The following is a 23,640-nucleotide window of genomic DNA, read 5'->3' as shown; positions in this document are numbered from 1 at the left end:
CCTTGACCGCACTTACCACGTGGCCTTGCCTGTCTGCTTGTTTGCTTGTCCGTGGCCTGTCTCCCCTGTCAGACTGTGAGTGCCACAAGGGCAGAGGTCTGGTCGGTCTTGCTCCCTGTTTTAGCCCCCAGTGTGCAGTGGCTGGCATACAGTGGGTGCTCAATAAACGCTTTGCTGGACCAATGAACCCGGAACAACTTGCTGCTCCCCGAATGTGCCCAGCTCGGCCCGTCTGGAGGTGGGGGTCTGCTGGGAATGCCCTTCTCTGCCCCGCTGGCTGGTCTCCTCCTTGATTCATTGATTCAATGAGCTGGTCAAACGTTTACAGAGTGCCTTCCACGGGGTTGGTAAATGAATGAATGATTGAATAAGCGTGCCTGTTTTCTCGTGCCTGTTCAGAGGCCTCTGACCTGAGCCCTGCACAGCGACGATGCTCCCTGTCAGGCCTGAGCTAAATCCAACAGGCACCATTTGCTCCAATTCATAGAGAAGGGAGCTGAGGCTCTGGGGAGATGGTGGGGCCCTAAGGGCTCAAGCCAGGCCAGCATGAGCCCCAGGCCAAAGCTCTGTCCCCCTCCTCACTTGCAGCTTGTCCTCCCATCCTTGGTGGGCCTGTAGGCGCAGGGCTGACCTTGATCCCACGAAGTGCTTGTGCTCAGGTACCAGGAGCACTTAGGGTGATGAATCTCTTGGAGCTGATGTCACCTTGGGCAAAGGCAACTCTTGAGACCCCAGCACAGGCCCGGTTGGTCTCAGAGAACCCGTGGATCTCCCCCCACACCCTCCCGGCCACGAGCTTCCTCTGCTATCTTAACGTGCAGCTAAGGTGTTCACAGCCCTGCAGTCTGGAAGGACGGCCACCGGGAGCCTGCAGAGATGAATGTGTTGACGAGCCCTATAGACATGGCGGACAGTCTGGTTTTCCAACCACGACCAGGGCCCAGCCTACTTGCTATGCAGGGGAAGGGAAGACAGGATGGATAGGGCCAAGCTCTGTGGGGACAGGGGGGCCCTTCCTAGCAAGACCCCTGCAGGGGAGCCTGACAGAGGAGGCCGGTGCGTCTGCTGGAGGGACTTTCTCCTTTCCCTCCTGGTGGGTGGGATGGGTATATAGGGAGCTATTACTCCCACGGAGGCCGTGCGGACTTGCAGAATAAGCGAGTTCGGCCCATGTCCATCTGTGTGGCCCTGGGCAAGTAGCTTCGCTCCTCTGAGCCTCAGTTCCCACGTCTGTGAAGTGCGGACAAGAGCTCCCTCACGGGGTTGCTGAGGGCCACGTGTAGCAGCGTTTGTAAAGTGGCTGTTGTGGCTGGGACATGGAACAAGATCAATAAATAGCAACTTGCAAACAACAGCACCTACATGGCCGTTCTTGCCAGAAAACCCATCAGTTTTGTCCTAAACATCTGTCTCTACATCCCTTTAACACTGGGAAGCTGTTAATCATGGTTGGACAGGAAACCAATGCTTCTCTTCTTTCTTCTTTCTTTCTTTTTTTCTTTTCTTTTAGGGAATGGAAGTTGTTTACACATCAGTCATCCTTTTATGACCCTTACCCCCAAACCTCGGGGCTCACCTGCACAACCACAGGTAACTAACCTTCCCCTAGTGCTTACTACGTGCCAGGCAGGCTAGGTGATTCACATCTAGGAGCTCAGCTAAGCTGTGAAGAAGGGAGTACACTTTCAATCCCTTCTTAAAGATGAAACCAAGGCATAGAAAAGCTGAGTCACCTGTCCAGGGTCACACACAGCTGTGATTTGGTCCTTGGCTGTTTGGGCCCAACCTCCGAACCACTGTAGAAAAAATGTCGCCTTTCCTTGAAGTGATAGAGAGGAAACGGCCAGAAGATGAGACAGGAACACCACGCAAGAGGTCTGCTGATGTCCTGCCTACTTCTGTGCCCTGGAGCCCACCTGAAACCCAGGATTGCCCCTGCTGCTCTTCCGTCCAATAGGAATTTACTGAGCACCTCCTGTATACCCAGAAGAAAAGAAACCGGCCCAAAGTGGTATGGGGGGGGCGGCAAGCCAATAGGGAACATCAACGGTCATTAATCCCACCTCCTCTAAATACAGAATCCGTGATCATCTGCATGTGAGTCAGGTGGAAATGTGGATTTCCACACGAAATCGTGGCACACGAAAGGTATGATCTGATAGGAAGATTAATCACATCTGCGTTCATGGAGATGTTCACTGTCAGTTAAGGACAAAAAGAGCAGCCGTTCATTACTGAACATCTAGCATGCCGGGCTTTGCACCAGATGCCTCACATGTATTATTTGTAATCCTCCCAAAGATCCCCGAGGGAAATATTATTTCCACTGTTTTACAGACGAGCAAAGTAAAGCATACAGAGGTAGCAAGACTGGGTCAAGATTTCACAAGTGTAGAGAAGGAGGGATGACCAAACCAGTCTCAGTAATAACCACCAAGGGGGACTGAGTGATTCCCACATGGCTCGTGCTGTGCTAAATGCTTTCCACCAGCTGTCTCATTAAATTCTCACGGTGAACCTCCACGCCATCTTCGTGTGTGGAAGAACCTGTTGTGCATAATTTAGAAGGCAAATCTGTTATTATATGCTGCATTGCAAAAGCAAGGAAAGTAGCTGTTGGATAATTCCCCATCGTCACCTGTCTCTAACTTTGTGCCCCTTCATGACTGTACATCATTAGAGCACCATTATTGGGGACTTACTATAGACACATGCAGTGTTCCATGCCAGATCCCATTTTATCCTTATCACAGAACCCTAGACGTGGACATCCTCATCGTCCCGTTTTATTTTATTTTAACGTTTACTTATTTTTGAGAGAGAGAGCATGAGCAGGGAAGGGACAGAGAGACAGGGGGACAGAGGATCCAAAGTGGGCTTGATGGGGCTCTGTGCTGACAGCAGCAAGCCCGATGTGGGGGCTCGAATTCATGAGCTGTGAGATCACGACCTGAGCCAAAGTCGGGCACTCAACTGACTGAGCCACCCAGCCACCCCACTCACCTTCCTGTTTTACCGATGAGCAATGAAGGCTACAGTGGGAACTAATTGGACCCAGGGTCAGATGGTACAATACAGGTATAAGTGAGTCAGCACCACAGGTGGCTGGCTCCAAAGCATGAGCTCTCAACCAATAGTTCCCATTCCCCTGGAGTCCCATTGGCCTGGAGGACAGGGGGTTGGGCTTCAGTCTTTCTTTAAATTGAGCTATAATTTGCATACATATAATTATGCATATAATTTGCATAAAAAGTTGAAATAAATCTTAAGTGTATGGCATGATTAATTTTTACCTATGTAACTGCCACTTGGATCGGGAAGAGAGAGCATTTTAAAATATTCTAGAAAGTTCCTTTGTGCTTCCTCCCAGGCTATGTCCCCGCCCCTCCAGAGATGGCCACTATTCTAATGTCTATCACATTGGCCTCGTTTTGCCTGTGCCAGAGTTTCCTGTAATGCCTTCATGCAGAAGGCACTCTTTGAAAGCGTCTGGCTTCTTTTGCTCAACGTAATACTTTCGAGATTGATCCATGCTGTTCATGTGTTAACACTGTTCTCTTGGGGAGTATTCCACTGCGCGCATGTGCACTGATACTTTGTAAGAGCTCCCTGACCTGAGAAGCAAGACCCTAAGCCACTACAGTGTCCCACGGCCTCGCACATAGAGAATGGGGTATGAGACCACAAAGCCAAACAGAAGGGGCTTCCGCGATATTTTTAAATTTTAGCTCTCTCTGTGCATACTAAGCACGTCCCTGGTCCGATCCGCTGTGGGACTTGGCTTAAGGGAGGGGAGTCCCCCGCTCACTGACCTGACCCTCATACCCTGGAACATCTCGGTGCTGGTGTGGAAGGGAAGCACGGTGGTGGCACTGACTCCTGGACAGTCCAGCAGCCCCAGGGTCAGGCTCTCCATGAAGGCGAAGGCCGAGGCTTTGGACGTGCAGTAGTCGATGGCACCAGGGATGGCAGACAGCGCCAGCACGGAGTTGAGACACACGATGTGGCCGTTCTGCAGCTCCAGCATGCGCGGCAGGAAGGCCTTGGTGGTCTGAGGGTGGGTGGGAGGTCAGTGTGGAGCTGCCGCGGGCTCCAGCGGCCCCTCTGAAACCTCTTCTGGGGAGCACGACCACCCCGGGCACAGGCACCACTCCATGACTGAGCTCTCCTGGGACGGGAGGGGAGGGGGCCGAGGCCCGCCCACCGCAGGGCACCGAGCTCCGCATTTCTGTACGTCCAGATGTCTCCGGGGGCTGGGCGGTCATTGCTCTTACCTGGCCACCTTGCCTCCCGACATCCCCCTGGCCTGAGCCCAAGCCCCGGCGAGCCTCTCCCCACCCCCCTACAGCAGCCTGGAGGGCAGGAACACGTCACAGTCACGCCCAGGGCCGGCTGTGGCCCAGGACGGCCCTTACCCAGAACTGGCCCAGGGTGTTGATGTGCTGGGACTTGAGAAGGGCGTCATCGTCACTGTCCATCAGGCTCTTCCCGTGGACCACGGCAGCATTGTTCACCAGGATGGTGATGTCGCCCACCTGTGGGCAAGGGGGCCGCGGGGCTGTTAGGGCAGCCGGTCCCGGTGGCCTGCACCCACAGGGGCGGGGCCTGCCCCCTCGACACCGGCTGTGTGCCCCTGGACAGCCACATCATCTCTCTGAGCCTCAGTCTGGATTTGTGAGATGGAGCTGATGGCCGTACCGGGGTTGATCTGAGGGTCAGAAATACTTCGTGGCACACAGCATGTTTACGATAAATGAGGTTATTGCTACACAGAAGCACTTAACATTCACCACGGGCTAGATAGCAAACAGGATGGGTTTTGCTCTTGTGGAGCTCACTGATACATTCACCATGAACAGATGGCTGGAGTCAGGAGAAGGATCCTCCCAGAGGGCGATGGGACTTTTGCCCCCGAGAAACTCACAAGGTTTCTTCCAAAGGGGACAACAGGTGATTACTTCTGTTATGTAATCAAGCCACACACCTAATCCCTGCCCCAAAGAACACACGTGCGCGCGCACACACACACACACACACGCACGCACGTATACACTCACGCACACGGACATGCACACACAGCTTGGGCCAGCTTCCGGGACAGTCCCCAGACATGCCCCGAAAACAGCCATTTTGCCATTCGCAACGCTCTCTCCCAGGCCAGGCAGGTGAGAGAATGTTCTCTTTGGCTATTGTGTCTTGTGTCCAGCCAAACTCGGGACAGACCCTCCTGGGCACTTACCTTCTCCCGGACAGCTTTGGCCGTCTGGTATACCTCCTCCCGGTTGCCTACATCACAGATGAAGTAGTGGCATTCGGTGCCCATCTGCCGAATCTCCTCTGTCGTCTCTTTCAGGCATTTCTCAGTCCGGCCCCAGAGAACGATCTGGAAGGAGAGGATGGCAACACCAAATAGGTGGTGATTAAATGACCCATCGTAATTCAATGGTGGGCAAGGAAATTCAGCAATTTGCCCGAGTAATTGGCAAGTCAAGTAGCTAGCCTCCCCGACTGCATCCAACGACAGCACGCCAAGCACATTAACAATACGACTTTCTGAACCGAACGGACAGTTACTGAGCCCATTTACGACCAGTCGATGGATGCATTATTTACAAGTCTCTCTTAATGTTTATTTATTTTTGAGAGAGAGACAGAGACAGAACATGAGTGGGGGAGGGGCAGCGAGAGAGGGAGACACAGAATGTGAAGCAGGCTCCAGGCTCTGAGCTGTCAGCACAGAGCCCGACACGGGGCCAGAACTCACAGACTGCGAGATCATGACCTGAACCGAAGACACTGAACCAACTGAGTCACCTGGGCTCCCACACAAGTCTTTCTTACACATTCCTTTCCACAGGACGCCTCCCACCAACAGATTCTAGTTACCCTACACAGTCTGGAGTGACAGCACTCCTGTATGGTGTTCCAGAATGTTCTCAGGAACAAGCTGGCCTTCCCACCCAGTAGGTCTAGAGCCAGGTTTATGAGCACCAGCCTCCAGAATGGACTGGAAGGTCTTGGCCATGAGGCCCACAGAGGTGAAGTGGACTCCCCACCTAGCTGTGGCCCCACTGGGAAGGAGGGCACGAAGACAGGCACCCAGGCTCCCACTGAGAAAGAAATGCTGCCGTCCCCACAGGCAATAAATGTGGGACCCATTGCACTAGGAGGAGACCCTGGTGGGGCCAATGAATGGACTCCTAACAGTGTTGGACAAACTTATGAATGGCTGGCCATAAAAGGCTCAGAAGAGAAGGCTGGTTCACTCTCAACCTTGACCCCAACGAGAACAACCCACCTCCCCATGACATGATGTGTCCCTGGGTCCAGAGAGGCCCCCGTCGGTAAAAGGGTTGGAAGACAGGGAACTAAGAACCTTAATAAAATTCAGCTCTGGCAGCACAGGGCAATAGAGGCAGGGGCTGGAAGGCATCAGAAAAAAGAAGAGATGGGGTTTCCCCAGGGATTAGTCTAATGGGTTTCTATTTTCATTTCTTCCTTCTAAAATTGTCAATGAAACTCCTCCTTGAAAAATGAAACCCAACATGGTACCCAGTGTGTGAAACTAGGTTTCTTCACAAGGAAGACATTCCAGGTCCAACCACAGATTTTTCCCTCTAGAAGAAACTAACGAGAACAGGAAGGCCGTGTTAGGTAAGCAAGCGTTTTCAAGTGAAGGCTACAGAGGTGGCTCCAATCACACCAGCCCAGAACCCGATGGATTTCTCCAGTCCGCTCTGTGACACAGTAGAGAGAAAAGTCACACAGACTAGTTGGTGGTGTGGTGGGAACGGTTTTATCAACTGTAGACCTTAAAATCTCAGAACGTTCACTTAAGCAGAAAGGGTCCCAAAGGGAGAAGGTGGAGGGATACACAAAAGACCTGGTGTGCTCCCCCACCCCCAAACTTTCTGGAATGTACAAATCACCTGAATAAAGCAATGGGCTTTATCTTATTAGGAAAGAAGACAAAAAGAGCTGGTGGTCTCCAACGGACCCGCTTTTTCTACTAGTACTTTAGATACTTTTGAAAATTTACAAAAAATGTTTATTTATTTTGAGAGAGAGAGAAAGAGAGAGAGAGAGTGGGGAGGGGCAGAGGGAGAGACAGAATCCCAAGCAGGCTCTGTGCTATCAGCGTAGAGCCCAACATGGGGCTTGATCTCACAAACTATGAGGTCATGACCTGAGCCAAACTCAAGAGTCAGACGCCTAACCAACTGAGCCACCCAGGCGCCCCTGAAATATTTTTAAAAAGAAAATAAAACTGTTTTTTCAACCCCTGAAACATCCCTGGGAAGGCCAGTTTGAAGACCCCACCTAGTCCAACCGCTTTATTTCTTATAATTAAGTCTTAAAATACAGGAAGTGTTTTACAAGGAAGGATTCCATCAGTGGCTCTCCATGACCACAAAAGTCCTTTAAGGGCAAACGGACTGCAATTAGACAGTCTCCAGGGGACACTTTCTTGTCTATTGAACTAAAAACAGACTTAGAGTGTGTTCCTTCAGGGGAGGCAGTGAGATTCACTTCAGGAAGAAGAAAAAAACCATCTCTTGTGGGAAGGCAATTGGGTGTAAGCATCCTCCACTCCACCAAACCTCACCCTTGCCTTGTAGTCCTTGTCACCCAAGTTTCTTTCCATCCTCCCTTGTTACCCCATCTGCCTATCTGTCCATCCATCCATCCATCCATCCATCCAACCATTCACTCATCCATCCATCCATCTACCCACCCAATCCATCCTTCTTCCCTTCCTCCCTCCCTCCCTCCCATCCATCCATCCATCTACCTACCCAATCCATTCTTCTTCCCTCCTTCCCTTCCCATCCATCCATCCATCCATCCACCTCTCTTTTCTTCCTTCTACTCACCCTCTCCCACCATCCAACCACCCTCCATCTAATTCTGACTATGTCAGCCTGAGGTGAAGGTGATCTTTGGCCTCTTTTCTCCTCCCCTAGTCCCTGCTCAACCCTATCCCACCTCCAGCTCCTATGGGGAACAGGGCCACGGGGTTTGCACCGTTCCCTAGGGTCTGGCAGAAGGCAGTGCCTCTGAGGACTCTGAGAATTTCTGGACAAGTGGAAAGAGAAGGGAAGTGTAAAGCTGGGGTGGGTGTTGGCAGGTGCAGGGGTCCTAGGAGCACAAGCGAGCCCCTCAGAGGGTCTGGGGCAGTAGTACACACAGGAGGCCTGTATTCTGGGAACCTTGGGTTGCTTCTCAGCACACACAGGTGTGCATGGGGTTCCAGCAGAAGGGGCACCAGGGACTCCTGGCCGGATTAACTAATTCTTCCTGACCCCCCCCCCCAAGTTCTCAGGTAGGGCAAGGAGGGTTGGGTCTAACCCCGCCTCCGGTCTGCCCAGGAAACCAGCCATCAGGAAACCAGGGAGGCCAGGACTGTCCATGTGGCTGGAAGAAAGCCCTGAAGAGGGAAACAGGGACTGGGGGAAAGGGGGCAAAGGGAACGCTGTGTCCACTCATTTCCCGTGGGCAGGGGATACATACATCCAGGCGGGGCCATTTCCTTTTCGGGGTCTGTTGAGGATGCCCTGGTGGGCTGGCTTCCTCATGCTCTGTGCTCAGAGCCTCCAGCTCTCCCTGGGCACAATGACAGGGCTGCTTGCTGCCCCCCCCGCCCCCCCCAACCCCACTGGGCTGGGAGCCCCCTGAGGGCCCTCAATCCTGGCTTGTTCATTTTCACATTCTAGGGCCCAGCACGGCACATGCTGTTTGCTGGGTGAATGAATGACAGTTCACCTGCCACAGGTGGGACGGGCAGGGAGGAGGTATGAAGGCTGAGACCACCCCATCCTCCTTGATGGAGCCACGAAGGTCCTAGAACCTTCAACACAGAGTCTGCTTGGACCAAGATTCAGCGAGACCCAGATTTCCCCAGTGCCTCAAAACCACCCTGGGGCTGTGCTGTGATGTGAAGAGTCAAGTCTGAGGTTGAGACCCTTGAAGGGGGCAAGGGGTTACTCTCGGATGGAAAAAGAGGCTCAGGGCCATGCATGGGTGCCTCACTGGTGGCCACGGGCGGGTCCTCTGGGGATGGGAGGACTTCACCTGTGCCTTGCTGGCTTCTCCTTCCCCAGTGCCCTGCCTGGACCCCTCTGGGGACCCAGGGTTGCTGACCAGGAAACCGGCAGATTCAGCCCAGCAGGTCTGCCCACACGGTCCCTGCCCGGAGTCAGCTGGGGGTGACTCCGGACAGCTGACAGGACAAGAGTCCCACCCGGTGTCAGAACGGAGGAGAGGACAGGCAGGCAGGAGGCAGGGGTCTGAGAGGGGCGTGGGGTGAACAGGAGAGGAGGGGGCAGATTGACGAGCCCGTGGAACTCCAGCCGGCCTCCTCTGAATAAACTCCCAGGACAGGAAGCAGCTGGTGAGGGCCAGCGGGCCCGGGATTCACTCTTAGGCCTGGTTGATAAAATGAGGGTTCAGGGTGACTCCACACTGGCGGCCTCCCAGCCTCTCTGGGGCCAACGGTTAGCTCCTGTCCTTCAGGCTGCATGGAGGGAAGGGGACCAAGACATCCGGCCCCTCTCAGGCCACGGCCGCCCTGTCCGGCCCAGGGTCCCTGCCCTTCTCTCCCTCAAAGCTGCCCTCACCGCAGCTCCAGCCAGCCTGAGCCCGAGAAGCCCCAGAGTTGAAGGCCACTGTTACCCACTTCTCACAGCTGAGGAGACCATGAGGCCAGAGGTCGGAGGTCCGCGGGTCCAAGCCCTGCCTGCTCCCCAGGTCCCTGGCTCTGCCCCTTCGGGGCTCCCACCCAGCACGAGGTGGCTGTCTGTTTGGCTCTCTCTCCCCGTCGTGAGGATGAGCGAGGAAGCTCACGGTTACAGGTTGACACTCACGCATCACATGCTGAACTTGGCCCCCAGTGTGCTGTCCTCGCCATCTCCCATCTACATCTTGTCTCCTGGATAAACGTCATTCATTCCGAGTTCCCTGTGACCCTACCTGGTGCCCAGCACGCTGTTCTCCTTTGCTTTAAATGCCAAGCCTACTTGTGGACTCCTATTCATCCTGCAGAACCCCTGCTTGAATGCCCCCTTGGCTGTGAAGCTTCTCTGGCTGCTCCTTCTATCCTTCAATGACACACAATAATCCACAATAACAACATCATGACACAACAGCCAGTATCTAGTGAGCACTTTCCATAGGCTGGGTACCCTCCGTGTGTTTTCCTTTCATCCTTACAATTCCGTGAGTGGGTATGGTTACTCTGTCCATTCTGCAGGTGAGGCTCAGACAGGTAAAATGACTCGTCCAGGGTCACACCGCTGGTGCAGTGCAGTGTGACCCGAGCCTCACATGCCCAACTGCCAACACTGATCTTTGAGCGTGAACACCCCTGCCTCCCCCGCAAGCTCGCAAGGTCCTCTGGGGAATCCCATCCCTTCTATCCATCTGGTAACCTCAGCACCCAGCAAGAGTAAAAGCCAACTAACACTGTCACCTGACATTGGCCCAGGGAGGTCTCTAGAAAAAATCTGCTGGCCAGAGAACAGTGAGTGACTCTTCTCCACCCAGCCTTGCCTTCTTTGCCCAGAGATGCTCGCATGCAGGCCTGCACTTGGCATTCATTGCTGGAGTTCAGCTGCAGAGAGCACAGTCCCCCTCCCCAGTGACGTGAGCTGGGTGGTCTCCGGGCGGATCCCAGGAGGAGCATCTGTTTATAATCGGCGGCCCCGGAAAGATCTAAGTCCCTCGGAAGGTCTTTGGCAGAACAGCTCATGTCTCACGGGTCCCATGTCTTGGAGCGAAGCGATGCTGAGTTGGTTTCCCAGAAGGAAGAAAATACCCACCAGAGACCCCAAACCATGGCAGGGAAGGGGGGTGGGTGGGAGGGTCACGGTTTTGAGGGTGCACAGCTCTCCTCCACTCTTAGCACCTCCAGCGGGAGGACGTTCATAAAAACCCATTCTCAGAGCTTCGTGTGGCCCGCAAGGGGTGCGGGTTGGTGACGCTGGGAGCACGGACACGTGCTGTCCAGCGGAAGTTAAATTTTAAGCTCTCTTCTCTTTCACAGTCCTGCCTGTTTCCAAAAAGAGACCCCCTATCTTTCGAGAAGAGTGGCTGAGAACACAAGCTCAGGACCCAGAGACTGCTGGGCTCAGTTCTCTGATCTACCCCTCAGAAGTTACACGAACTTAGACACCCACCGAACCTCTCTATAAATTAAGGTTATGAATTTCAAAGGGTGGTTGGGAAGATGAAGAAAGGACATGACAAACGCTCGCTATTATTATTATTCTTCTTATTAACTCAGGAACATAAATAGATCTCTGCTCGCAGAAGATCCCACTCTCCCCCCATAAAACTGGGGTCACCGGGGTGACAGATGCCTGGAAGACCGGGGCTTCATTGCCTTGCTTCTAGACACAGCCTCAACTGGGGCCGCACCGCAGAATCTTAGAGACCTCTCCATTTCCATCCTTCCACTCGACTTACAAGACCCTCCTTTGTCCACAGTCCTGGGCCCACGAAGGTGGAGACCAGTGTCAAAACCGTCCGAGGATTTCCCGAGACAGGTGTTCCTGCTGAGCTCCGGGAACCGTGGGGGAGTCTAGCGAGGAGCCTCCAGGGCTGCTGAGGGGTGGGAGGCTTGGTAGACGGGGTCCCTGCTCCCCCCCTCCCCACCGGGTCATTCAGAGCACTGTCACTTTTATTCGTCTTCTAGAACAGCCATTTCTACACAGATTCCGTTGCTAAAAAAATAAAACGAAGTTTGAATACTACCGCTCTGGATCCTTAGCCCTTTCTTCTCTGGAACGGAAGCTTTTTCTTTTTTTTCTTTCTAGGAATGAACCCCAACCAGCTGCCTCCAGCTCTCACCCATTGGGAGTGCTGGGCGGTCACCCCCAACAGGCAAGCAGCCCACCTTGTCTTTCAAAGACAGCCCTTCAGAATCCATGACAGTGATGGGATACTTCCTCGAGACATTTCAGATTTTCTAATCTTCCCACCTCCCCCCCTTCCCCGAGAGCCCCGTTTCTGCCCTCAACATGCACCCGTTCGCACCCTGCCCTTTGCATAGCCTCCGGTTCGCTGTCTGTGTCCCCCCCCCGCTGATGTGTGACCCCAGCGGGTCAGAGGGGGCAAAGGCACTGGGCCTCCTTGCTGGGGGCTCAGGCCAGAGGCGGCTCCCCCTTCCTGTCCCCGTGCTGCCGAGCTGCCCGAGTGACAGGCAGGGCAGGCTCGCGCTGGCTTCGCTCCCTGTTTGGGCCTGCCCAGAATGTTCTGGCTACCGCCGGCTCAGCTGTTGGAGCGGACTGTCAGGAAGCTCCTCAGATTAGATCAGGCAACAGTGTCCTCCTCCCACGAGTCCCTGACCACAGCCTGGAGCCGGACAGAGACTTCCTCCCGCCGAGGTCCGCCTGGAACTGGCCCGTGGGAGCCACGGCGAGAAACACGAGCATCATGTGGACGCCTGCGGCAGGTCCCCACCCAGCCCTCTGGCAGCTCTAGGAGGCGGGCCCCAGGCCCAATCCGAAAATGAGGAAACTGAGGCACGGAGGGGCTGTGTGATACGCCCGAAGTGACTCAGCTGGTAACGGTAGAGCCGGAACTCCAACCCGCTGGGTCTGATGCCCAATCCTGTGCACTCGGCCGCCGAACTTCACCTGCAGAGCGAAGAGCCAAGTGACCCCATAAAGGGCCACATGTATGCACTGCACAGCTGTCACCGAGTGCACACCACATGACAAGGGCTGGACGGCAAGGCGTCCACCTCCCGGGAAGCCGCTGCCCTGTGACCGTGTAGCACGTGGCCCTGCTGACCAACTATGTGACACACGGGTGACAGTAAATGATCCTCAACACTTTGCGAGGCTACCGGGGGCCTTTAGAGGCTGAGGTGGGAGAACAGGTGAGGACAGGACCCCACTGTCCCTGAGCATAGGTCAGCACAGTGGCTGGGGCAGTCGGTGGGGGGGGGGGGTTGGGGGAAGGGGTGTGCCAGGAGCATCCCTGGTTCTCCCAGCGGGCAAGAAGGAGAACGGGACTCACCGCTGCCACTGCTAACGTTTCTCGGGCGCTCGCTGTGTGCCAGGCCCTGCTCTAGGCACTGTAGATGAGGTCCTCACTACTGCCCGCAGGGGGGCATAACAGCTTGACTCGTGCCCCCCTCCCCAAGAAATTACGTCCAATTCCTAATCCCTGATACCCATGCGTGTGACCTTATTTGGGAAAAGGGTCTTTGCAGATGTAATGAGTTAAGGATCTTGAGATGAGATCACCCTGGATTAGGGTGGACCCTAAATCCAATGACAGGCGTCCTTATAAGAGACAGAAGGGAGACACACAGAGAAAAGAGAGGAGAGCCCTTCCAGGGGGCAGCCATGTAAGTGTGGTCCAGGAGAAAGGAAGGAAGAAGGCTAGGCCATCTTGGAGCTGGTGGAGTGGAGTCCCCAGGAGAGGGTGGCAGCATGGACAGGTTCAGGTAGAGTCCAGTTACATACTGCCCTTGACCTCTGGGACCAAGAATATGTATTTGATCCATAAATAACATAGGGCCACTAGAGGCTTTTTTTTTTTTAACAGTTTTAGGTTCACAGCAAAATGGAGCAGAAGGTACAGAGAGTCCCTACATCTCCCCTGCACCCCCTCAGGCACAGCCTCCCCGACTACAACGTCCCCCATCAGAGTGGTACACTTGTTACAACTGATGAACCCACACTGACACGCGTAAGGTCCCTATGCCTTTTCCAGAATGCCATACAGTTGGAATCACAGTATATGGTTTTTTCAGACTGGTTTCTCGCACTTAGTATATACATTTAGGGTGCCTCCGTGTGTTTTCGTGGCTTGACGGCTCATTTCCTCTTAGTGCTGAATAGGATCTCATTGCTTGAATGTTTCAGTTTATTTATCTGTTCACTTAATGGAGGGCCTCTTGGTTGCCAGTTTTGACAGCAATGAACAAAGACGCCATAGACATCTCTGTGCACGTCCTTGCTTTCTGACTTTCCAGATCTCTTCTCGGACACACATCTCCCTCCAACAATGGAAGCCCTACGTCCATGAGGACAGGGGCACCGCGCCCCCCACCCCGCGACACACACACACACACACACACACACACACACACACCTAACACTTTCACCTGCCAAGAGCCATGTCTTCAGCAACTATTCAGAAACCAAGTAGGACAACTGGGCTAAGTCCCCATCTCATCCCAGGGTGTGATTCTTGTGACTCTTTTTGGTTCCAGGACCACTGGGAAAACCTCCTCAAAGGGAAACTACCTCAAAGGCTGCCTCTAAGGAAGCGCAGAACAGCTTCTCACTTCCAGCCGGAAACTCAGGGACTGACGTTTCTTTTCACAAACACTAACAGCCTACAAGCCGGGCCCAAGGGCTGCACCTCCTTCTGTCTACCCGTAGACCACACTTGGCAAAACCCAGGAGTGGGAGAACTCAGGCCAGAATTGCTAGCTGACACCTCATGACCTTTGCCCCCGTTCCCGCATCTGGACCTCCCTCCGGGGCCGTTGCAGAGAACACCAGGTGACCTTGAGATGCAGGTGCCAAGAAGGGGAGGAGAGCCAGCGGTTACAGGCCACTCTCCAGCATGGCGCACATCTCCAGCATCACCATTCTGAGAAATGGGACCATAAGTGCCGTGTGTGAATGAAGCTCAGACAGGCTAAGTAATTCGTGCAGGCTGTGTAACCAGAAGTTTCAAAGCAGCTTCAACCTAGACCCCAAAGCCAAGCTCTTTCACTGCTCCCTGTCCTGACTCACTCACTCGCTCACACATTCAAGGGGGCTTACTGAGTGGTGACCGCATGCCAGCCAGTGCTGGAAGCTCTGGAATACAGCAGGAAAGTTCTTTCCCCTCTCCTGGCATCTGCTCTCATGAGTGTACGGGGGAGATGGGGAACAACGAACATAGGAACGAATGCAATATATGAAGGTGGCCAAAAGTGCACGGAAGGAGAGGGAAGCTTTGTAGGGGGGAGGCTGGATGGAATGATCCCCGGGTGGGAGTGGTATTTACTTGGGAGGGGGGACAGGGAAAGCCTCTCTGATAGGATAACATTTGGGCAAACTTGAGGGAAGTCAAGGAGGGAGGGATGCAGATATCTGGGGCAAGGGCCTTCCAGGCAGAGGGAGCAGCCAGTGCAAAGGTCCTGGGGTGGGAATGAGCTCAGGGTGTTGGGGTACAGCAGGGAGGCCAGGTGGCAGACACGAAGTTGAGCACTGCAGCTGTAAGGAGTGCGGGGTGGGGGTGGGGGCATGGAATTCTATTCCCAATGAGACTGGAAACCCTTCAGAGGGTTGTCACCACAGAAATGATCACTTTTGACTTGGCTTCTGGAACGAGTTCTGACTGCTGGATTAGGGGTTGGGAATGGGAGTGGGAACCAGGGCGGTGCAGGGGGGCCTGTCAGGAGCTGCTCTACAGGCGGGTGACACTTGAGGCAGATGGGGCAGTCGGGTGAAGGTTCTGGAAGAGGAGGGTTCAGGACTGGGCAGCCAGAGGAAGAGGGGTTCCAAGAGGACCCCAAAGGGTTTGGTCTGAGACACTGGTAGAACAGTGGTCCTGCACTGAGCCTCTGAGCCTCCCTCTCCGGGGAAGGTCGGCTTTGGCAAGTCCCAGGTTCGGAGGAAGAGAAAGGTCCTGACTTCGATCCTCAGGTCCCTTCAGCATCCAGAACACTGGGCTTAGGCAAAGCGAGGGGGAGGGGTGGTGGAGAGTGCGGAAACGGTTCCAGGTGGCGAGGGCCGCCTCCCCAGGAAGAGGGTGCCTGGATGCCGGCCGAGCAGGCCAGCTGCCCACCTAGCGCGCCCTTGGCCGGCTACCCACCTAGCGCGCCGCCGGTAAACACCCCAGTTTCCAATAACAAAGCGCCGGCCATCCCAACACCGCCCCTGACAGCGAAATGAGCCGCCGCAGCCTGCTCCGTGCAGGGAGGCGAGTCTGCGCTCACATGATGGGGTGAGGGGGTGGCAAGGAGGAGCCGCCGGGCGAAACCTCAACGGGTCTGGCAGGAGGCTCCAGGAAGTCTTTCTGAAAGCGGGCCCAGGGGCGGGCGGAGGGTGGGGGCCCGCGGGGGTCCCGGGAGGGGGTGGGGCAGGGCTGGGCTGGAGCCCTGGGTGGGGATCGGGCTGGGATCCCGTTTGGCGGACGGAAAAGGAAGGGAGAGGGTAGGGAAGAGGGCTGGGAGGTAGATGTGGAGGGGGCGGGGCGGCGCTGTGGTCCAGGAGGTGAGGAGGGTGGGGGGGTAGGGGCTTCAGGGAGGTGTCCGGAGCGCGGTTGGGGAGGGGGCGGAGCAGGGGGGAGGGGGCGGGGTAGGTAGGGACCGGGCCGGGGACGTGGGGAGGAGGGCCAGGCTGAGGTTGGGGGTGCGGGGAGGGGCGCAGAGAGGGAGGGGGCAGGGGAGGTGGGGAGGAGGGCCAGGCTGGGGCTGGGGTCGCGGCGAGCGCGGGGGCTGGAAGGGGTGCCCCTCCGGCCGCCGCCGGGACCGCCCGCGCTTCCTCCCCGCGGTAAACAAACGGCGTGACGTCACGGGCGCCGCTGGCCCGCGGCTGAACCCGGAGCTGTAAATGAGATGCAAGGTGCCAGCAGCCTCCAGGCCGCGAGGCCTGCGCGCCACACACGCTCCTCCGCGCCGGCCTGAGGTTACCCCAGCTGCACACACGGACAGGATGCTGCAAACGCCACCAGACATTGCAACACGCAGCCAGTCTGCTGGCCGCAGCGTGAACCCTCCGCCGCCCCCCTGGCAGGCACGGGCCCAGCTGGAGCGCGGCCTCCCTCCTCCGGAGCGTCCCCGGGGGCTGGCGGCGTCCACCCATCTGGGGTCAGCCTCTCCGCTGGGGACCCCATCCCCTGCCTCTTGGGGCGGGAGGGGGTTTTCAAAACCGAGGGCTGAGCCTCTGGGGTCAGCTCTGGGCTTTCGGCCCAACAGACTGGGGAAGTGCCTGCCTTCGAGCTCGGCTTTCTGGGAAGCTCATCCCTCTTCATGGAAGCAGAAGTGCTGGGGTGCTGGGGGCCCTTCCTCCAGGTGTGAGCAGATGCCAGCGTGTCCCGCCCGCTGCCCGCTTCCACCAGGCAGGGGACCACCGTTTGTTCCAGGCGGCTCCCAGAACGGCCCTGGCCCGCACACCCTTGGCAGCCCAGGTGTCTGAACTGCCCTTGGGAATGGCAGGCAGCCTGGCTGGGGCCGGCAGGCCAGCCCCGTGCTCTGGAGTTGATTTGCTGTGTGACTTCTGGATGAGTCACTTGGCATCTCTGGGCATTACCGTCTTCCCCCCCCGGGGAAGTGGGAAGAATCAAAACTGGCCTCCCTGTGCCGCTGTGGGAAGGTCAAAAGTGCACGAAAGCCTCACCAGGCTCCTGGGGCTGGCTAGAAGCCTTCAGATCCGGGGCCCGATGCAGAACCTGGAGACACGGAAAGGAACCCAAGCAGGCCCTCTCTCCTCAGCCACCTACCAAACTTGCCTTCTGGATTTCCTGTGAGTGGCCAGGGCTTTGGGGACATATGGGCAAGTGGTCCCCTGGGCCCAAGGAGCCGCCACAGACTCCCCTCTTTGGACCCCACTAATTCAAGTCCTTGTGGCGACTGGGGGGGGGGGGTAAAGAAGAAATGACTACAGATCTTTAAAAAGCAGCCCAGGAATGCAACAAGGCACCGTCTAACACCAGAGCCAATTCCAGCTTCCCTGTCACCGAAGTTAATATTTAAATCTCTCTCCCTCCCATCACCCTGTTTTATTGTCTTTACAGCATTTTGCCGCTATCTGAAATTTTAAGTTATTTCTTGCCCCCCGCCCCCCAACACACACTTTCTAGCATAGGCTCTCGGGATGAATTCCCAGCACCTGGCATGGTCGTCAGGTGCCTGCTGAGCATGTAAGCGAACGAACGAAATCATTTTGCCTCCCCTGTGAAACCGGTGATAATGTGTCTTGAAGGGGATCTCGGGACGGATGAAGTATGGCCCACAGGCCTCGCACGAGGAAGCCGGGCAGGGCCTTTACATGGACCGGGCTCTAGAGCCATACCCAGGGGCACGGAATGCCAGGTCACGTGCCTTCCCCTCCTGCCCTGGACAGCGAGAAACATGGCCCCAACAGACCCACTGCACGATGCAGAATGGACAGCACATCCCAACAGACGGCTGACGACAGCTAGCTGATTCACAGTTGCCTACACACCCACTCTACACATGCAAAAAAACCAAAAGCAGTCAGTACGGAAGCGTATTAGATTTAGCGGTGAAAACAATCGTATCACAGTGGTCCCCAGTGCTCTAGGATTTATTCAAGAGCTTGTCTAAGGTGCTTCAGTGAGGTCTATAATCCCCTAGCCTCAGTTCCTAAATCCAAAGTCTCCAAAGTCCTTTTTCCCCACCCTCCTCTTAATTTGATCTATACATTTAAGCAAGTCCTCAAGGGGCCATGGACCTGAGCTATTGGGCCATCTTATAGATGGGACACCGAGGTCCTAGAAATGTCAAGGGCCTGGCCAGGAGTAGCTGAGCTGGGACCCCAACCCTGGTAACACTTCTGCTGATGGAGGTGAGACTATAGCTGTTGTTTTGGGAAAGAAAAGACTGATTTTTCACTGGGGGAGGGGTGATTCTTTCAGCATCCCCTTCCTATCCCAACCAGGCATCCGGGGGTCCCTGAGCTGGTGTGCCCAATAACACACAGCTGGTGTGTCCCAGGAAGACCTCCGGCTAATTAAGCATTATTTATGGCCCGGCCTCCTGAGGACAAGCTTTAAATTACTTGCAAGCTGTGCCAAGGTAACTATCTATCCTACAGGCCATTAATTAGGAATCGGTCTGATCTCTGCAGGAGGAAGGTCAAACGCCATGGAGTTGACCCTTCCGGCTGGCTGGCGTCATGCTATCAGGCTGGGGATCTGGGCCTGGAGGGCTGGGGGATTTGGGGAAGCAGTGGGACGTTTTGCAGCGGGAATCGGCCTGCTCGGCAAAGGCGAAAGGATGCTGGGAGCAAACCTTCACGGTTCTCGCCTGGCCCGGATGCTGGGCCATGAGGGGATTCCCTTCAGCACCAGCCCTGCAGAAAGAGGAAAATTCTGCTGGAAAACCAGGCTTCCCTCACCTTCCAGGAACCCGGTCTGGTCCTGCACCCTGTAGAAGCTCCTCTTTGGCTCCCTAGCGCTCTTTCAATCCAGTCTGTGGCCACCAAGTACTGTGAGGTGTCGCCCTTTACCATCTCCCATCACGCTACTCACACTTCTGTTCTAGCCGGCCCAACCGCCTCTCCCATTTTCCAGACACGCACTTCCCCTTCGCCTGGGATGTTTTCTTTCCGTGGCCTCCACCTCCTCCTTGATGTCTCGCCTTAGACCCCAGGCCGAGCCACTGCCAGCCTTCCTTCCGCAGAAGCCAGACTGCCTGGCTTCAAATCCCACGACTATTCGTGCCGTGTGATGTTAGGCAAATATTTAACGTCTCTGAGCCTTATTCTGCTCATTTAAAAAATGAGGACAGGAACAGTTCCTACCTCTCAGATGGTCCCTGTAAGTCACCTAGTGCACAGGAAGAGCTGCATTGACAGCAAAGTCAGAGACTGGTTGGAAGCCCTACGCTGTGCCCATAGCTGACTCCCATCATGGTTTGCTCATCAGGCACCCATCACACCATATATGTTACTGAGGGCCACTGGCCCATTTTCCCAGCTAGACTGAGGCTGGAACCCAGAACCTTGTGTTTTTTTCTTTTTTTTTTTAATTATTTTTTAAAAGTTGTTATTTATTTACTTTGAGAGAGACAGAGAGATCAGGGGAGGGGCAGAAAGAGGAGGAGAGAGAGAATCCCAAGCAGGCTCTGTGCTGCCAGGACGGAGCCCGATGTGGGGCTCGAAGTCACAAACTGAGATCATGACCTGAGCCCAAACCAGGAGTTGGAGGCGTAACCGACTGAGCCACCCAGGCGGCCTTGTGTTGTTTTCTGTGTAATGTCCACCTGGGCCCTGTGACCTAGGAGAGTCCCCTGTGTGCCCTTCCCTCCTATCAAATCCGCCCCCATTAGGAAGCCTTCTGGTCTGACCCAGGAGCAGCTGCTCCCCCAGCACAGGGTCAGTAAAAGTCCCTGTTTTTCCATTCTGCTCTCCAAGGACAAACCTTCCCTGGGGATGTCCTACTGCCCTCATCACGATACCAGCCGCTCTGTGGCAGGAACCGTGACATCTTCCATCCTTGGTGACTCTGGATGGCACCTGAAACAGAGCTTTGTATTCAGCAGGTGCTCGGGGCAGATCCAACCAGCATTTTCTGAGCCCCTGCCCAGCATGCTGGACCATCTCCTGGAATCCTCCCAAAGGCCCTGGGAGGCTGGGATTAGCACTGTCACTTTGCAGATGAGAAAGCTTCCCCAGGACACCGGGCCCTAATCCCCAGAATTTGTGAAGGTGTTACCTTGCAAGGGAAAGGGGGATTAGGGTTGCAGATGGAATTAAATTTGCTAATCAACTGACTTTAAGATAGAAAGATTATCCTGGATTATCCAGGTGGGCCCCGTATAATCGCAAGGGGGCCTTACAAGTTGACAAGTGGGGCCAGAAGAAGGGAGTAAGAGGAAGTTGTGAGGAAGCATGGCAGCCGCTGGCTTTGGAGACAGAGGAAGGGGCCACCAGCCAAGGGACACAGGTGCCTCTAAAAGCGGTGAGCGCAGGGAAATAGGTGATCCCCTAGAGCCTGCAGGAGGAACGCAGCCCCGACACCTTGACTTTAGCCCGGGGAGACCTGTGCCGGGCTTCCGACCTCCAGAACTCTAAGAGCCTAAGTGTATGCTGTTTTAAGCCACTGAGCGCGTGGCCGTGTGTTAGCACAGCCACCGGAAGCTCCTGCAGAGAGGTTGAGGAACTTGGCCAAGGTCTCCGGCCCGAGGAGCTGGGATTGAAACTCGAGTCTGTCTGCCCCAAAGTGTGTAGGCTGTCGGTGGCACAGCAGCCCCTCCCCATCTAACCTACCCTCCCCGGCTTCAAACAAACCGGTCATAAGTGCTTTTGTAGAGGGGGTACGAGACGCATTGGAGTGAATAGTCAAACACGATCCTCGGCCGCACCCCCGGGGCCAACACATACTGAAGGCTTGTTTTGTGCTCAGGACTTCTACACGTTATCTCATTGAGTCCTCCTTTTACAGATGAGGAAACCGAGGCTCAGAGAGGTCTAGAAGCTTGCCCGGGGTCACTCGGCAAAGTAAGTGGAAGAACTTTGGTTTGAGGTTTCCGAGCTCAAAATCGGAACCACTGTTCTCTACTGGCTCCTGGAACAGGGCCAAGAAGCCAATGCGGGTGTGCGTGCCCAGCACGCGGGAGTTCATGTGTGTGCGTGCAAACACACGCACATACCCCGCCCAACACAAAGGCCCAAGAGGTGGCCCCAAAACCAGGACAGTGGAGCCGCCAGCCAAGGAGGCGTGAGCCCTCAGAGGGGTGCAGGGTGGCCCCTGTGCTCCGGGCTGGAGGACCCCCACCCATTCCCCTGCACTCTGCTGTGTGCTCACAGGGAAGTGGCCTGGAGAGGTGAGGCGGGAGCCCTTCTGTGCCAAGTGAGAGGTGAGGACGTGAGGCGCGGGAGCCAAGGGTGGCCTGATGTCACGTGGGGGTGTCTGGCAGGACTGCTAGCCTGCTGTAAGGTCGCCCTGCCCTTTGTGGTCACGCTGGCCCCAGCCGCCCAGGATAACCTGCTGTGGGGCCCGAGAGGGTCGGAGCATGCTGTGCTGGCTGGCTGGGCTCTAAAAGGACCCTGGTCCTGGGAGTTCTAGAAGTTCCCCAGAGACCCTTCTTCCCACCCTGGAAGGACCCAGTATGGGCTCCCTTCTGCTCACCTGCCTGTGGCCAGAAAAGAGGGAGAACTGGGCTTCTCACACTCAGGAAACCACCACGATGAACAGTGACCCCGCAAAGGGACTTCCTTTACTCTCCTATTATGGTGGCCTTCAGTCTTCTAGAAAAGGTCACGAAGAAAGTGTTGACAACCTGCGAGGCCACCTTGACTGGCTGCTCATTTTGCCTCTTTGAGCCACAAACTCCCCGAGGGCGAGGAGGTTTCAGCTCAAGCCTAAAAGGACCACTTTGTCCTTTTAGCCCCTAAGTGTCAGTAAATGACCTGATAATGTCTGCAGGACCAGACTTGGGAGACTAGACTAGACTGGCTAACAGGTGGGCCTGGATCTCCTGGAAGTTTCTGCTTGAGATGACTAAAACCTGGATTGGTCCTTCTACAAGGAGGACTAAACGCCTGCCCCTAATACCCTTGCTCCTGGTAACAGCACTCCCACAGACCCCCACGGAAGCCCACCTCCCCACTCTCAACCACTGTGACTTGGCTGGGGCTGGTCCACCCCTGACTCAGGGACAGGCCTGTAACCCATCACTAGCGACTGCTTCAGGCTCAACCCAGTCACAGACAGGGGGACTCAAGTCCTGGATCCTTCTGGAACTGCTGAGCAGAAGAGACCACTCCATCCTGTGGACTGGGAGCTGGGGTATTTAAGGCAGCGAGGGGCACACGTGAGCAGGAGGTCTGCCCAAGGAGAGACTGAATCCTGACACCAGTGTTTGAGCCCCTGAAGCCATGCCCGGAGGTAGTCCCATCTGCGGACCTTCTGGTCACAGAGGTCGACAAACCAGTGTGAAGGATACCTCCAGACCCACCATCAGAACTGTAGCTAATGTTGTTTGATGCATTTAGACTCCCTGGCTGTTAAAGTCAACGGCCGCACGGAGTCTGCTGGGGGGCTGTCAACATGACCCGTTCTGTTCCATAGAATGATTAATGAGGAGGTACCAGAATCACCGGCTCAAGAGGACACCTTGGGTTTAAATCCTGCTTGGTCACTTACTAGATGTGAGATCTCAAGTTACTGACCCCCAGAGTCGTGGCCAGTAGAGAGAGGATTGGAACGGCACCAACGCTAGGCCTCACTGTGGGGAGTAAATGACTTACATGGAAAGTGCTCAGAACCAGCCCCCGGGCCCAGTAGGCACTCAGTGAACACAGGCTCTAAACTAGCCAGGATGGGTCGATCACGTATTTGCTCAGGCAGCGAACATTTATCGAGTGCCTACTGTGTGCCCGATACTGTGCCAAGTGCCTAGGACGCTTGGTGAGCGAGGAGACTTGTCTCCTGCTCCCCGAGGACCTTACAGCCTTTTGCATCAGACACATGGCAACGAGCAGCCACAGAGCGCCCCGAGTCGCCATGGTAACCTGTGACTTTGGCCTCACCACAGCCCAACCCTGACCAACTGAGCTACTTGGATGCTGAGATGAAAATGACTAATGAAAACCCACAGAGGGGAAGCTGGGTGGTTTTCAGGGGAGTGGGCAGCCCGGCGCAGAGCAGAGCAGAGGCCGGGCCCTTGGCCAGCCTCCCTCTGCTCTTCACCCACAGAAAGGCCTGCACCCACGAGGACAGGGACAGTCATTACCGGCCATCTTAACAGGGATGGAGGCCTCAGTGGGTGGTAAGACACCAGGCTCTGAGCCCTCTCTCTGTGGGAAGACTGATTCCCTCCCACTGTCTTCTAGCTAAAATTGCTCGAGGGTTTCTGTGGCATGGGTGGGATAACCCCCTTCCTGGGGAACCTCAGAACCAGGTCAAGTTCAGCCAGCATGTTCTTTGCCTTTTGCCCCTCCC

General features: G+C 55.4%; 1 protein-coding gene across 1 annotated transcript in view; it reads right to left on the bottom strand.

The window, feature by feature from the left end:
- The window catches only part of DHRS3 (dehydrogenase/reductase 3), a 38,816-nt gene that overhangs the window by 3,584 nt on the left and 11,592 nt on the right, over positions 1 to 23,640 (bottom strand). Inside the window, exons 2-4 of the mRNA XM_047085721.1 lie at positions 5,240 to 5,383; positions 4,416 to 4,535; positions 3,813 to 4,051 (exon numbers count right to left, since the gene is read on the bottom strand). Of these exons, the coding sequence (XP_046941677.1) occupies positions 3,813 to 4,051; positions 4,416 to 4,535; positions 5,240 to 5,383 (503 nt within the window). The remainder of the gene's footprint in view (positions 1 to 3,812; positions 4,052 to 4,415; positions 4,536 to 5,239; positions 5,384 to 23,640) is intronic.

The sequence above is a fragment of the Lynx rufus genome, unplaced genomic scaffold, assembly GCF_022079265.1.
Source record: "Lynx rufus isolate CCGP_SWC_20201006 ecotype Redwood Valley unplaced genomic scaffold, mLynRuf1.p SCAF_2, whole genome shotgun sequence".
Taxonomy (NCBI): domain Eukaryota; kingdom Metazoa; phylum Chordata; class Mammalia; order Carnivora; family Felidae; genus Lynx; species Lynx rufus.
Note: the sequence above shows the minus strand (reverse complement) of the source record. Positions and strands in the feature narration are given on the sequence as shown.